This window comes from Chanodichthys erythropterus, chromosome 15 (genome assembly GCF_024489055.1).
Source record: "Chanodichthys erythropterus isolate Z2021 chromosome 15, ASM2448905v1, whole genome shotgun sequence".
Lineage (NCBI taxonomy): Eukaryota > Metazoa > Chordata > Actinopteri > Cypriniformes > Xenocyprididae > Chanodichthys > Chanodichthys erythropterus.
In genome coordinates, this window is record NC_090235.1 from 24,480,007 (window position 1) to 24,497,193 (window position 17,187).

Genomic DNA, 17,187 nt, shown 5'->3' on the forward strand with positions numbered 1-17,187 from the left:
GACTCATGAACAACCATCACAAAACATAAAAACAGTCGTGGATCATCAGGTAACCACACACAGTATTAAGATCCAAGGGTTCCCAAACTTTTGAACGGGGTTATTTTAATAAATTCAGCAATTTTTTTGTCTTGTGGACTATATGTAAACACTTTTATGTAAAATATCTTACTCAGGACAGTGCTAAACAAAAAATAACATGCATTTTGTATGATCTCTCTTGTTTTGTTAAAAATGTTCACATTTTCACAGATTCTGAAAGGGGTTCCCAAACTTTCGATCCCCACTGTAAATCCTCTCAGGCCTGATGAGAGCTGAATCTTGGCGTGACGTCAGTTAAGCTTTTTTCACAAGTTGAATACAGAAGGTGGTCTGGTAGAAGCTAGATATTTTACTTTATAACTTGTTAACTTTAATTAACCCCCGGAGCTGTGTGGAGTACGTTTGATGTATGGATGCACTTTCTTGAGCTTCATACTCGTCAGGATATTTATTAAAATAACTCCGACTGTTTTCATCTGAGAGAAGAAAGTCATATACACCTAGGATGGCTTGAGCGTAGGGTTGGGCCGGCTGACCAACATCACGATGGAGAGACCCCATCGTGATGCCACGCCCCGTCCCCCTCCGCTGCGAGTCTTGTGAGTCGACACACTCTCTTCTATAGACTATAGTTAACCTAAAATCTTTGCAGGAGACGTGACGTGTGTTAGTCTGTGAAAATACTGTGTCAGGCATACCTATTGGAAAGCCCGGATGAGTCATTAGTTGGGAAATAAAATGACCCTTTCGCACGTAAGTTTAAAATATTCTGGCGACCGCTATTTAGAACGTATCACTTTATTGTTTCCATGGTGACGTGTCATTGCTTGTCATGTCACACACCGCAGCGCTGTATGACTGATGATTTCCTTTTTTATTAAAAATATTCACAAATTTGTTAACTATAACATTAAATATCTGATATTCCGATTGTCAAATATGAGCACCTTTATAATGATTGCATTAGTTGAGCTATACACGTTATGGGCGCCGCCATGTTAGTTTGTGCCACAGGTTCTGTTGGATTTACAACATGTGAATTCATCCAATCCTCCCAAAGTAAGTAAGCGGTGAACTGGGGAAGAATAGAGTAGAGTTTAAAGTTACCTACACAATGTGTATCTGATAAGAATAAAACGTGTCCTCTAATTATAATGGAAAGAATTGTTATTGCCGCTTCTATATACATCAGTGTGTATTTTACAAACTCTAAATGTATTGTTTTGTTTGTACTTATATGTATTTAAATTAAAAATAATTAAAATTACCCCCACACGACGATATCATCGTCCATTGCGATGTTTTACTGTAAACATCGTCAACTGCCAATTTAGGGGACATCGCCCAACCCTACTTGAGCGTGAGAAAAGCTTGTGGTAATTTTCATTTTAAAATGAACTAATCCTTTAAGTGCAGGTTTTCTCTCTTTATTCAAGTTCAAACTGTTAAACAGAACAAAAAAATCTGTAAATTTAACATTTTAAGTAAATTAAACATTTTATTCTTATACTTATCAAAAGCTTAAACTTTTCTTTGTGTGTAAGCTGACACATTTAAATGCTTATCAACTTATAAACCTGGTACATTTCAAAATGTACCTGGAGTGCTTTCTCAACCTTTCCTGTAGGCTCATCATAAGGAGCACCCACACATGACATGCAGGAATAAAATTCACAGGTCAACATTCGCAGTTCATAGTTTTTCTTTTGTGCGCTTAAATTCATTATTTAAAATGTAGATGATGATGATAATGATAATTTAACACATTCATTAGACATCTAGCCAATAATCATCTTGATATTGTAAAAGGCATTAACCATCGGAGATATCTCTGACTATCGTCGATACACAATACTACGTCTATCGGCACAACCCTAGTTCAACACGGTTAGTCTTATTGTTTGAATCTCTTGTTTTCTTGATTTACCACCAGAAATGTTTTGTACCATGCCTCAGAGACAATGCTATTTTGTCAAGTGGCTAAAATAACAAAATCAGAAATCTTTTTAACTTTTTTATAAACTTGGTTCAGAAATTTTTTTTTAAATATGTTGCTATATGTATATATAACGTTTTATAAGGAGTGTCTGACAATAATTAGAACTTTGTAGCAGGTCAGTTAACCAGATGCCAAGAATGTTCCTAAAGGCTTTCACAATTATTATCATCATCATTGTTTGTTTGTTTTGTTTATTTATTTATTAAAAAAGAACTGCTGATTTTGTCTGTCATGGCTAGATGACTTCAAAGTACAATCCTTTCCTTTTTGTCGGCAGACTTTGAACATAGTTTATCAGGCTTTGCTCAGTAGTCAAGACTGGGCATGATAAAAGACATTTCTTTGTAAAGGGAGTTTCTTTTTTGTTACTATGGGCTGGCCGAATGTCACTGCCATAGATGCAAAAAATTTTATCCATGGTTGGTAAATTAATCTATGATTCAGTGAGTTCTTCTCCAGCACTCTGCTGAGAGACTGGTGAGGAATGCAGACAGACGGGCCTCAAGAATGTGTGTGGCATTCAGTGTGTACCTCAGGTGTATTTATAGGCCACTAAATATGCTTTACACAGATTTTTATTTCTGGCCTTTATGAGATAAAGTGTGCCACGTTCTAAACTGGTAGTCCTATTTAAACCTCTAAATAGCTACTTTAACTTGATGACCCTATGGTCCATTGGTTATTTGATGCCCTTTGTCTTTTGTTACTGTCTGCATGGTGTAATTCAGGCATGTTTATGCTAAACTTTTTCTTCTTAGCAACTTAAAACAACACCTGGAGAGATGGAAAATTCATTCTTACACTGTGTTATCCTGTCTCATAGCAGGACCCATATTTCCTCTCCTTTTCTGAGAATGGCACTGGTGGCCTCTTTAATGTTTATTAATACCCAGAATTCACACTCTGGAGTGCCTCCACTCTGGCAAGCAGAAGGAGCGAAGTTCATCCTCTACGTGTCTGGTTTTCTAGTGTAACGTGTAACATGACTTCATCACCTTCTGGTGACATTAGGTGTAAAATCCTAGTGGTTTTTGTCAGTTCTTGGTTAGATATTTACCCGAGGAGCCATTCAGTGTTTAAAGGAAAAGAGTAATATTTCAACCCAGCTCTTTGGCTGTGTGTAGAGCTCTGTTAATATAGACCTGTAAATCACACCTTAAAATCGGCATGAGATTAAAATGTTTCTAATGGCATGTTAATTATCTTATTCTAAATAATTAATCCATGTATACATTTAAAAAAAAACACATAATTTTAAATGAAATTATCATAACTTCTTCCTGAGAAACAAGTCTTTTCCAAACCCCGTATCTTTCTTACAATTGACTTCAAAACTCACATTCAGATTTGCTTCCATCCAGTCGACAAACGATGGATAGAACTCGTCCACGACCTACATTTTTTCGATAATCTGTTTGTCGTAATAGATAAGAAAATATTTGCTGCTACTTCTTTTACATCATGACTTGATGGTTTTCTGCCATTTCCCAATATGTTTACTCAGAAATGGTTTAAAGGGTAGCCTAGTTTTTTGTTTTGTTTTGTTTTTTCCTCCATCCTCTTCAACAACCATTGTTGCATGTAGATTCAAAATGTTTAACACGAGAACCAAAACCTTTTTTCCACACATTTTTATTATGTAGTAATGTTACGAGATAACGAGTTAACTACCTATTTGGCCAAATGTCACTCATTTTTATATCCCCGGCCAAATCATTGTGAATATTCGGTGTATCGCTCAGCCCTACCTGTACGTTATCAGCTGAACAATGTTCCGTTTACTACTTGTTAAACAACGTGAAACTCTTTATGGCAGTGCTGGAGATACAGTTACACATGCCCAGCCAAACCTCTTTTTCTGATCTCACAAGATTGTCAACAGACTCACCTTTTCATCTGTAATGTCCTGGAATGCAGCAAACAAAACTGTCAAACTTTGTGGTGTTTTCTATTCAGGGAGTTTAATGCAGAAGCAGTTGTTGCTTATTGCAGTAATCGGTAAAGGAATGTATACCTCCTTTCTCAGATATGCATTTGTGGTGGCCCAACTTGATCCAGCTTGCTTTTTCTCTTATGTTCCAAGCATCTTGGGAGGTGTTATATGATTGCTTATGGCATGACCTGTGGAAACCTGTGTGACTGCGTATGAACCTTTCTGGAGCTGGTGTAACGTTTACTGCTTGTGGTATTTGTTGAATGGCTTCAAATCTTTCCTGTCCTGCTTAGGATAGACTTGGGCTTATCTTATCTAGATGGAGCATTCAGGCGTTTGCTCTTGTTTTTAGTTGCCGCTGCACTTTCTCACGTGGCTTCCACCAAGGCAGTACAGCATGGTCATGACAAGAAGTCAGGCAGATCTGAACAGGTGTATCCTCACGTTTCGCTCCCTCACTGCTTGGTTTCTTCCGCATACTTTGTAAGGAGTAGAGAGTGTGTAACAGTGGTGCATGTTTGAAGCAGCGGAAGTTCTGGTAAGCGTGAGATGACAAGTGAAGCATTTGCACTTTTGTGGTAAAGTGCCGCAAGTATCAACACTTAAACACTCATGTTCTCATGCAGGATTCACAGAGAAGTATTCTGCTGTTCGCCCCTAATGGCAAGCAGACTGAAGTAGCAATCAATGGCAAATCTCCAAAGAATCCTTGTCACCTGAGGAACATTTTTCTTGTACTCAAATACATCCGTTCTGTGTTTTTGGGGTGGGAATAGCATGCGTCAGTGCTGTCGGGGGAGTTTTTCTGTGAATTGTCAATGCATGGGTGGATGTTTGCTCTCAGCAGGGTGGAGTACATAATGCGTGTGCCAATTATGTTAACACTGTGTATTGATGGGATACTTGCAGTTAAAAAAGACACTGTCTGTGCTGAAGCAAAGAACAAGTTTGGAAAGTGGAAAGATTTCATAATGCTTCTTCTTCTTCTACTACTACTACTACTACTACTACTACTACTACTACTACTACTACTACTACTACTACTACTACTACTACTACTACTACTACTACTACTACTACTACTATTTTAGTTCTAGGAACTCCTTTTGGGGGAGCTAAATTAGCTCCTACTTCAGAGTAGAGTCTAAACCAGCTCTATAGGAACTATCAGTGATGTGAGTGTATGTTGATTGGTCAAACACCGTCACCCTGCATTTCTAAAAAGCCGTGTAAACTTATTTACCTCACAAACATGGAAAACAGTGATAACAGTAGGGCTGCAACAACGAATCGATAAAATTCGATGATTAAAAGAGTTGGCAACAAATTTCATTATTGATTCGTTGTCGCGCGACTATTACGCCTCTCCATAAGACGCGGAGATGTTTGAGTATAAAAAAGCGCAAAGCAGAGCGGAGCAAAAATAAATAGATAAATAGCAGAGCGGAGGTAGAGGAAAGACCATCGGAGAGTAAGCAAGTTTGTGAATATTTTAAATAAACAAGGAAAAACTAAATAATAGCGATCCATCTGTCATACAGTGTTATTGTGGTTGCGTTCAGCCCTCGTGACACGCAAGACGCGTCGCTATGGAAACATTAAAGGCAAACGTTCTAAAATAACGGTCGCCTTAAAAAAAAACTATTTTAAACTCACGCTCAAAAGGGTTAATATTAATAAAACAACAAAAGACAGAGAAAATCACTCACTGCTCTTTAGCTTTAATAAGGATTTATTATATACTAATTTTATTTAATCCATAAGGAATGTTGTATGCAAGTTGTTATAAAGAATGTATATATCATTCATTAAAAAGAAGACATTGTGTTCTTCTTTAGGAGAAGTGGTTTTATTGAATTATAAGATCATATTTTTTTATGTCACAGCAGTTAAATCTGTGTCTGTATTGCATGTTCAAATTTTAATATTATTCATATTAATGGGTTAATACAGTATATGTTTTCTCCAGGAGTATATAATGGGTTTGGAAATTTTAGAGAAATTCTTAATGCATTACAATTTAACTAAACCTGTTAGATTTAGTCAGCTAAAATCTTGTGATTATTTAGTCATCTACTAAAACAATTCAAATGACTAAAACATGATTAAAACTGAATGGAATTTTAGTCAAAAGACTATGACTAAAACTAAATAAACATTTGCTGTCAAAATTAACACTGATCTGTTGTCATGTATTTATTCTGTGCTTTGTCCCATATCGGTTATTGTTGACAAATATATTTGGGAGTGATTGAGTGAGTGAGTGAGTGAGTGTAGTGTAGAGAAGTTCTACCATTCAAACAAATCCTGTTAGGTTTTCTGATTTGTATTTTTCTTTATTAAAAAAAAAAAAGGAAAAAAAAAAGTTCTGACAGCTCAGGTCCCTTTTAAACAAAAATATAAGAGGCAAAAGTTATTAAAAGCTTTCTGATAATCTCAACCATTCTTGAATAACGCGCAAATAAAATTGTGGAGCACCCCAGAGCAGACTCAAAGCTATATCTCCGCAACACTTTATCATATTCAGACCAAACTTGGTATATATCATCCCAAGCATGACCAGAGGCTACATGTTGCGTTTCGGTGCCACGCCACCTACTGGTCCGGAGATACAAAAAAATGGCTATTTTTGTTTATAACTTCTGATGGGTTTGTCCAGAAATCTTAAAATTGGTCTCATCGGATTCGGGGCATCATGCTGAGTTGAATGATATCCAATTTTCCCATATCAGCCGTTTTGAATTTTTTGCTAAAATGCTGCATTTTATGAACGCATTAGTGCAGTGGTTCCCAAACTTTTTAGCTTGGAGTACCCCCTGAAGGGATTACCATCTTTCTGCGTACCCCCTCTCTTCCACTTAGACTGCAGTCACACCTTTACCATTAAGCGACAGTATTTGCCCGTTAAATTGAATTTCCAGTGCATTTTTTTTGCTTTATGAATAACTTTATTAAAAAAAAAATTAATGTTTTAAATAAAAAAAAAGTTCAATAGAGAAATATGCAATGATAGTAAACATTTTAAATATTAAACTAAAACCGCCAGTAGGTGGCAGCAAGTCACTGTTTTTATGAGTGAGTCATCGGGTCATGAGACAAAATTTCGAGACGAAACCACCGTAGGAAACATGGAACCTTAGCTGGTTAACTATATGCTAATACCCAAATGTCAAAATTTTGATAGGAAGTGGCAAAAACATCTAAACAAAGTCATCCATGGGTCATTTTATGTTCTCAAACATATGTCTATAACTCAAATGAAATGATTTTCACCAAATTTGACAGATGTATGAGCTCACTCTGAGGACACATTAAAAAAAAGCGGTGGGATTGTGCCTCTTGGTGGCGCTGTAATTGAACAAAACATGAAATTGCCATTAATTACAACACAGCATTATGATATAAAATGCTATATTATATGAATGATTTGGTGTACCATTACGAAACTCGCTGTCGTCGGCACAATGCTCTGGAGGTTCTCAAATGGTTTCGAGACAGCGGCACTTTGTGGTCAAACCTTGTAATAACATTTTTTAAAAATGCTATTATTTTTATATAAATTTGGCCTATATATGTAATGAGACTGGTCTTATTAGATTCCGTGGGTCATGCTGAGAACATTGATTCCAATTTTGCCATAGTTAGCCAAACTTCCTGTCCGCCAGTTTGATTTTCCTTAAAAACATACTTTTTCTAACTACTCCTAGACCGTTGGTCCAATTTTCACCAAAATCGTATCATGTTCAGACCATATTGGTAAAAAGTTATGGATTTCGTGTTGATAGATGAAACCATTTTCGTATACCACAGCAACGAATTTGAGGCTTGCTGTCAAAATGACTGTATCTCTGCAATGCTTTGACATATGACACCAAATTTTGCGAATGTAATAAACCAATAAATCTTTATTATTAACTGTATTTGTGATATTTTTTTTTTTTTTTTTTTTTTTTTTTCCCCCCAACACTCTTGCCTAAAATGATCTGAACATGTCTTTAATTGCTCACTGTTGCAGTTGGTCTAATGCTCACAGCCATGTTGGCGGGCTTGTTGGGCTGCCTTTGTGCTTGGCCCCGTAAATGCTGCTTGCAGTTTTAATTATGATTATTATTAAAGAAGGTTGCATTTATTTGATGATAAATACAGTAAAAGCTGTTGTATTGTGAAATCTGTTTACAGTGTAAAATAACATTTACTAATTTATCATTTTAAAATTAGATTTTATGCCTATATGCTGATTTTGTGCTTAAATTACATTAAATTACAATGTAATTTTGTGTACAATTACATTGTTTTCACTTGCATTAAATTGTCCAGTGACAGTAATTTCTTACTACTGGAAAAAAATGTGGTGCAATGTTTACTTATTTGAGATATACTTGAAGCCTTCAAGTATATCTCAAATAAGTAAACATTGCATCACATTGCTTTAAAGTGCCTATATTATATTTTTAAGGTTCCTAATATTGTTTTGGGAGTCTCCAACAGGTTTACATTCAATAATAATTTAATCAATAAAACTAAGGGCTGTGACAGTGATGGGGCTGGATCCTTTTGCTCAAATAATTCACATTCACAATGTACAAATTATGTTCTAAACTTTAAAGGTGCTTTAAAATAGAAACAATACAAAGTCCTTGGACATGGAAATCAATAGAAATGTAGTAACTAAGTCAAGTTTAATTATACTTTCCCACAAAAATAAGTATTTCATCATATATTGGGTTCTGCAGTTTGAGGAGGGGTTTGGGACACAATGTCTCCCAATATTCCAAAGCTACTGACACTGACAGAAAAGCAAATTATACACATGAGCAATACATTTAAATTGGATGTTGCGCTGCCGGGAAAAGCAAAACTGAATACTGGCTCTTGTGAAATGCTCTATATTATAGGGTGACATGCTAAAAAAAAAAAAAAAAAAAAAAAAAAATCATTCCTGTGACTTATTAATTTCTTTGTCCATGTTTGATTTATTTGTTCCCTCATCAAATTAAAACTAAGGATACTAAAATCACTAAAATTGAGGGAATTAATTAATAAGTTGTGGGAACGTATTCTTCATGGCCACGATCTATGTTTCCATTCAAAAATAGAGGGTAAATGGTATGGATTTGGGAAAAAGAAACAAGATTGCATGAATACCTCACAGAATATTGTTAAATTCATGGAAATTTGAGTGAGCAAACCGCAAAACAGAACACAAAGCCGCTTATGGCTGAATTCAAATTCATGGGCTCACGTACCTCTCATTCAGCCTGAATCCAAATGTTCTATGGTCTCGATGTAACATTTGCCTGCTTACCAATTATTTCTCTTGTAAATGAAATTTTGTTCATGTCAACATATTCACATAAAAAAAAAAAAAAAAATCATATGTGCAAAAATGTGTTTTGTCATACCACAGCTGGTGGTAGCAGTAGTCACACTGATGGCCACAGCTCTATGTGCTGTAGTTACTTTTGGGAAAATTTTACTTTAAATTACAATAATGTTAATTACAAACTCAGTCATCCCAAACAACATAACTAAGGCACTCTTGCATCATTTTATCAAATGATCATAATCACATTGATTCTTTTTACAATCCTACTACTAGCCTTATATTTACATGTAGATTAAAAAAACTTTCCATTCAGATGAGGAAGCTGGCTTTTTGACCATTAACACATTCTGTTATGCTGGTTACTGTCATTACAGTACAGTGGTGATCAGAATTATTGGCAAATATGATCAAAGATGACTGTAAAAATAAATCTGCATTGTTTATCCTTTTAATCTTTAATTAATAAAAGGAAAGTTTGAGTGGCCAAAGACTCTCCAAGGATCACAGCTGGAGAATTGCAGAGATTAGTTAAGTCTTGAGTCTCAGAAAGCCTAAAAAAAAATGGTCAAACAGCACCTACATCCCCACAAGTTGCTCGGGAGGGTTTCAAGAAAAATCCTCTGCTCTCATCCAGAATTAGTCTCCAGCATATTCAGTTTATTAGGCAAGACTGGAACTTCAAATGGGACCGGCTTCTATGGTCAGATGAAACTAAAAAAGAGCTTTTTGGCAGCAAACCCACCAGATGGGTTTGGTGCACACATGGATAAAAAGTACCCCATGCCCACGGTTAAATATACTGTTGGATCTTTAATGTTGTGGGCCTATTTTTCTGCTGGAGGTCCTGGACATCTTGTTTAGATACGTGGCTTCATGGATTCTATGAAATGCCAACAGATAAAAAAAAAATCTAATCCTGGCCGCTTCTGCTAGAAATCTAATAATGGGCCATGGTTGGAGTTTCCAACAGGACAATGATCCAAAACCAACACACAAATGTGTCACTGAGCACAAAATGAAGCTTCTGCCATGGCCATCCCAGTCCCCTGACCTGAACCATAAAGAAAATGAGTGAAGTGAAGTGAACTGAAGAGAAGAAGCACCAACATGGAGCTGGGAATCTGAAGCATCTGGAGAGATTCTGTATGAAGGAATGGTCTCTGATCTCTCAGAGCTGTTACCTTGGCAAAAGGACGTTGCAAAAAGTACTGAATAAAACTGTGCCAATAATTGTGGCCAACGTGTTTTGGAGAAAACCATTTATTTCATAAATGTCCCCCCCCCCCCCCACTTTCAATTATTTTCCTTCAATGAAAGATTCGATTTTTGCTAATTTTATGAATTAAAGATCAAAAGAATAAACAATGCAGATTTATTTTTATAGTCATCTTTGATCATATTTACCAAGGGTGCCAATAATTCTGATCACCACTGTATACACATCTTGCAGTATTAAGGTTAATGATTAATCAATTTATTGTTAATTTAAACGACAATCGATCATGGGAATGATCGTAAGTTGACATCCCCAATAAGGGCACTTATTGTTAAGGGTACTTAACTTAAGGGTACTTGTTAATACAACCCTAATGTGTGTTTATAGCTAGAGGTTTGAGCAGAGCGTGAGTTGGCACAGCTCTTATCGTTGGTTTTCTCTGCATCACTCTCTACGTCCCTCAACCCAAGGCCTGTGATCTCACACTCATTCCCCAACAGTTGTGAAGGAGAGAGGAAGGCCTTGCAACTGACTCTGACACAGGTCAAACTTTGAGTCAGTAGTTCAGACTGAACTCTAGGATAAAACAGGGGTGTTTAATAATTAGAAATAATTGACCAGTGAAATAAATTAATGAATTACTCCATTTTCACATTTTTGTTTTCTGTTAAATGACTCTTTTCTCATGAGTGAGTCAGTTTGTTGCTTTAATCTTGGCCTAGTTCTGTGTGTTCTGACATGCTGTGCAATGCATCCGCACACAGACCCTTTGGCCCATATCTAGAGCAGGTTTCTGACTGGATTTATCATGGAGGATGAAAACACCGCCTCAGTGTCCCAGCTGGATTTGTTACTCAAATCAGAGGGATCTGAGAAGGATCATTGCTTTGCTGTTGGCATATTAGCCATTCAAAATCCCTGTAATCTGTTTCACTGGCTGAGGAGCATCCAGACGATGTTGGCAGGGTTAGCATGTTCTCAGATGCAGCTTTTAGATGTTTTTGTTATCCCTAGCCCCTATTTGGAAGCCACAAATAGTTAAAGTTATATGTACACATTAGACCTCTATTACACTAGTGTTTACATCATAACATGAGTCCTACTTTTCCTGCAACTGTTAAAATCTTGCAAATGCATTTCGTAGTATTGCTAAATCCCTAGAATTCATTCATAATTCATAGATTCTCGCCCTGCTCTTACAGTATGGGATGTGCTCAGTCACGCTACGTAAAACAGTCCGTACAGCCTCTATCACCTGTTTGGGCTGCTGTGTTCCCAGATAGAGCTTTCATTATCACTATGTACACTACACTCGTAGATTATGACAAGAGCAGACGTATGGCCTCTCAAACTTTCCCAGCTGTGTAGGGTTAGGGAAAGGAGGGTTCAGATAGAGTGAAAGAGGGCTCGTGGAAGAGTAAATGGAGAGAGACAGACAGAGCTCTGTACCCAGTAACCTCTCCTCTTGATAACAAGCAGCAGTATTTCACAAAACAGTGGGCAACATGAAACTGTCATTTCTGAGAAGTCTTCCTTTTTTCCACTACTCTGTTCGTTCATGCACAGGGCAGCTGATGTGTGTGAGTGTTTGTGTAAGCGGCAGGGGAACTGAACAGGGTGTATGTGTGACACAGCAGAGGCTTCACACTAGCTCGCCTCCGGTGTTAAAGAGAAACTGAATGTCTTACCAGACAGTTCCAGTTCTGCCTAGTTCAAACGTGTGACCTCTAAACGCTAGATTTGTCTTGTGAGAGAAGATTGTGAGTAGTGTATTATTGCCGGCTGTGTGATTACCTAGCGACTTAAAGGCGCAAAGGTCCTTGTGATCTGCATTCAAAACTTTTTCTTTTTTTTTTCCCCGACCCATCTGCCTTTTCTTTTCTCTCTGTCTCTTCCTGTCTCACTGTTACATTGCACTCATTTCTTCCCCATCTGTTCTGGTAGTAGCAATTACAGGAGTGGCTTGCAAATGCGGTTGTATGATTTGCATGAGTTCCTGGTAAAAGTAGAGCAGGAGGAAGTAGAGCCTTTATAGGAACGCCATTTCACACAGCTGCATCCCTGATTGTGTAGCTTCTCATAGAGCGTTTTATTGGTGTCGTTTACCTTTGGCATGTGTATGCATTTTGGGAGATCTTATCAGCAGTGCATAGCACTGAATGCTAGGGCTTAGCTTTCTTGATTTTAATCAATTCTTATTTTAAAGAACCAATATCGATATTTAAATATCAAGAATCGATATTTCAGTCTATGCGGTTTTCAGTTGATGAATGAACAAAGTGTGCTTGTGCGTCTCACATCCAATAAATTGTAACAAATCATTGAAAACAGTTTTTGCTGCTTGACATTTTTGTGGAAACAGATGCTATTAGTATTCAAACATTTGTGGTAAGATTAAAAAAAAGTGAAATTAACACTTTTTCCATCAAGGATGCATTAAAGTTGATAAAAAATGAAGACATTTATCATGTTACAAAAGATTTCTATTTTATATATGCTTTAATGAATTTAATAAATAAATGTAATAAGTGCTATTCATTAAACTTTCTATTTATCAAAGAATCCTGGGGGAAAAAAAGGTATCACCACAACTGTTTTCAACATTGATAATAATAATAAGAAATGTTACCTAAGCACCAAACCTAAGCATCGTGGCTAAATATTAGAATGATTTCTGATGGATCATGTGACACTGAAGACTGGAGTGATGGCTGCTGAAAATTGCTTTGCATCTCAGGAATAATATTTCACAATATTACTGTTTTTACAATATTTGTTGATTAAATAAATGCAGCCTTGGTGAGCAAAAGAGACTCACTTTTTTTAAATGTAGTTTTCAAACTTTTTGACAGGTACTATACCTCAGAAAAGCCATTCAATGTCCATAAACCCAAAGAGTCATGAAATGTATATACTGAATATAGATGTAAATATTGTCCAAAATATTTGGTCTAAAGTCAAAGGTTTAGAGGATGGAATGAATATGTCCAAGTCATATTTGTAGTGTAAACATGAATGTGTTCCGATGCATCCCTGATAACAATCTACCCAAATATCAATCAACACTTAAACAAAGGATTTGTAATAAAAAGCAATGCTTTTATATAGCAATAATTTTCCTCCTGATATTATATAGGTGTTTATTGTTATTAATTTGTTCATTCATATCATGTCCAACAGTTCAATAATGAAGAAACAGGCCATCTATATAAGCTCAAACTCCAAGAGCTGTGTTTCTCATGAATCTTGCTCTTCAAATCGGTATATTAATGTAGTCACAGATGTGGCCACAGAAACATGTAGTTATGATCAGATCAGGCAAGACTGATATTAATATCAGGTGTAAACGGTGTCATTGTCTCGTTTGCTACAAGGCAATGAAGCACCTCAGTGTCACAATAGCCATCCTTTGTGTGGTGGTTTCCTTGTGCAGCTCAATTATCCTGTCTGAACCATTGGTTTACTATCTGGCCCCTGGAGAAGGTTTTAAATAAAAAGCATTTGTGGTGTTCTAGTCCTGAGCAAGCTTTCAGCTCTGCTCCTCTTTTGATAAGATTACTCACATTCCTAGTCTTGCTGCTTTTTCTCTTTTAAAGAGGCTACTTTCACTTTTTTGTGCCATCTTTTTAGCCTCATCTGTTGTATATAGCGTTTGAGACTGCCTCTTTCCCTCTGAGAATTGCAACTTGTTGACAGTCCAAGTCTTCTGATGTTCCTTTTTTTGAAATCGTGTCTGTCTCAACATGTCCAAGTCTCACATCGTGAAGACTCTTATTGTGTGTGCTGTTTTTTTCTTTTTTTCTTAATGTGGTAATTCAATCTGTTGCAGATCAGGGAGCCAAGATGACTTGGTTACTTTGATGGGTGTCCTTTTATTGTAGATGGGGGTGGCGAGTCGAGTAGAGAAGCGTGGGACTGTGGAACAGTTGAGGCTGTTTGAAGCTTTGCCTGACTTTAATCCTTGCGACTGCCTTTGAGTTTTCAGAAACTCAGGAACAAGTCCTCCTTGTATTGTCCTTTTTGTGCCTTTTTTCATGTCAGCCTTTCTCTTTCACTCTCTACCCTTCTGTTTTTTTTTTTTTCCCCCATGTGTACTACTTTTGATTTGAGAGAGACTGCATTTAGAGGCAAACCTGGCATTTGCATGAAACAGGACATTGTGCTCTTTACCATATAAGGAAGTAGGTGTCTTGATGTCGTAGACTTGCTGTTATCACCTGTCTGCTTCAAATTGCCTTTCTCATTGAGACGAGTCACTGGCTTACGCAGCAGCAAGGGTGAATCATCATCATCATCATCATCAGTCAGAGCTGAGCAGTACTACTCTTAAGATGTTAATAAGAAGAAACTGAAGATAACTGTGTCTTCTTTCTCCCTCTCTACAGTGTTTCTGTGTTGATTCGGATCACACATATATGGCGTTTGTGACCGTCTGTGGAGAGTTCTGCCAGGCTCAGCACCTCACCTTTGTGGACAAGTGAATTCTTAGCCGCCCGAGGGACTACGCTACCCAGAAGCCTCCCTGACAGCCAGCACACTGGGTCCAGTCTGTCTCTTCTATACCCTTTTGGGATCCCGTGTAGTCCTCGAGCACGCCCGCCTCACTTCCTCCCTACAGCTTTTTCTCCCTGTAGCCAATCATAAACTCTTCTCCTGAATGGGGTAATCTCAATTGTCTCAATTGGATGACTGAAGGATAGTCTCCCTTTTTCTTTAGTTTTCCTTTCAAGTTTCTCATCCCTTTTTTTTTATACATCCTTTGAACATCGTGGACTAGTTCACCCTCCTTTTGGCTTTTGTTTGTACTTCTAGTAGTCTAGTGTCCACTCACCATTGCACCCAATATATATTTTTTTTTGTCTGTATTTATTTTTTCATACTGCTGAGATCTGAGCCAAAGATTTTTTTTAAAGGAACAGGAGTTATAAGTACTTCATTGTAATTGTTTTAAAGACGTCTTGCCAACATGAACCGCCCTGCCGCTGTTGAGATTTCCTATGACTGCATGAGATTCCTCATCACACACAACCCCACCAACTCCACTCTCAACAAGTTCACTGAGGTAAGGAAGATGTGTAGATCCTCCTTTTGTGAATGAGCTTGTGACAAACAGGAAAACCCAAATATCTTCTCTTACACATTTCACTCCCACTCCCACCTTAGGAGCTGAAGAAGTTTGGGGTGAACACACTGGTGAGAGTATGTGAAGCCACCTATGACAAGGCACCAGTGGAGAAGGAGGGCATCCAGGTCCTGGTGAGTAAATCTAATTGAAGATTTGAAGAACAGTGTTTAAAGGGAGGAAGAAAAGAAAAGGTGCTCATTTTGTCACACTGAATGACAGTGCTTTTCTGCAAGATCAGCTGCCTCTGGTTGATAAAAAGGCACATGTATGCCTATGCTACACTCTTGCAGACTCCCAGTAGTAATTCACTGGCCCTAAAGGGCAATTAATTGTTGCATTAACTGGTCCAAAATTGTATATTGCAAATTTACAGGAAGAATGTAATCATTCTAATAAAGTACATTTTAAAATGTATTAAACCAGAAAACTATGGAAGCTTGTTACTTTTTATCTCATAATTCTGACTGTTTGTTTCAAGGGGGTCGCACACCGGATGCAAAGCTTAGCGCCGCGCCACGTTTTTTTATTCACCAACTTTTTTTTATTTCATGGTGGAAACAAGTTTCCATAGAAAACTGCTATTTTAATATGTAATCATTTTCACAGTATTATGGTTACTGTATTTTTTTATCAAATAAATGCAGCTTTGGTGAGCATAAGAAACTTCTTTTAAAAAATATTATGAAATCTTGCCGACCCCAAACTTTTGAATGGTAGTATTAGTGAGAACTGCATAAAGCTATTCTCTCTTCTTTTAATTTTCAGGTGTGCAGAAAGCACTTAATTTTAAACCAAATTCAACTTGAAGTTTAAACTTCTTACAAATTTTCCCATGAAATTGCAAACAATTTCTGCTGTAACATCTTGCTATTTTATTTTGCATAGTGAAAATATGCAGTAGTTGTCTTTATCAAATAGCCAGGATATTCACGTTCACGGATCACTATTGGATATAGGTTGCAGTGAGGGTTAATTGATCTCTACTGTATAATGAATTGTTTAATTTATCATGCTTTTATAATTGTAGAATTATTTACTAGATTAACTTAATTACACTGGCAAAAGAAATGTAAATTAACTGTAACCACAGCAATTTCAGTGTCGCTTTATCTCAAACACTTTGCATGCAGAGCATTGTGGTAACTGTGCAATGATTGTGATTGCTTTGTCCTGTGTGCAATGGTCTTTTCTGTGATCTCTTCTCAAAAGGGTGAGTGAACAAGCGAAACTTCACATACTCATTTTCCTCTCCGGATCATGTAGGTCGTTTCACCCAGAGCCCTACTGATGTCACTAACAAGTGCTGTATGTGGGTGTGTGTAATAAAAACACATTCTTGGTGTCCTTTGAAAGAGAAATCTTACTCGGAGTATTGAGTCTTTATTTATACTTGACATTATCTCATTCTGACCCTGCTGGAAAAGCCTAGATAGCCCTCCCAGTTTATTTACCATCTCTGATCACCTGTACTCTGCATGCTAGGTAGGTAAACAAAAGATATTTTGACAGCTACAAATGTTTTAAAAGCAGCTCTATCTCTGCTGTA

At 37.0% G+C, this 17,187-nt stretch overlaps 1 protein-coding gene across 4 annotated transcripts in view; it reads left to right on the forward strand.

Moving 5' to 3' along the window:
- Positions 1-17,187, forward strand: part of ptp4a2b (protein tyrosine phosphatase 4A2b) — a 34,156-nt gene that overhangs the window by 8,845 nt on the left and 8,124 nt on the right. For 2 of the 4 annotated variants that reach the window (XM_067412050.1, XM_067412051.1), the window contains exons 2-4: positions 14,902-15,178; positions 15,470-15,578; positions 15,680-15,772. In XM_067412050.1, coding sequence (XP_067268151.1) covers positions 15,174-15,178; positions 15,470-15,578; positions 15,680-15,772 — 207 coding nt within the window. In that variant the 5' untranslated portion in view covers positions 14,902-15,173. Of the gene's footprint in view, positions 1-14,901; positions 15,579-15,679; positions 15,773-17,187 lie in introns of all 4 variants that reach the window. The other 2 variants (XM_067412054.1, XM_067412052.1) reach the window with 2 other exon arrangements.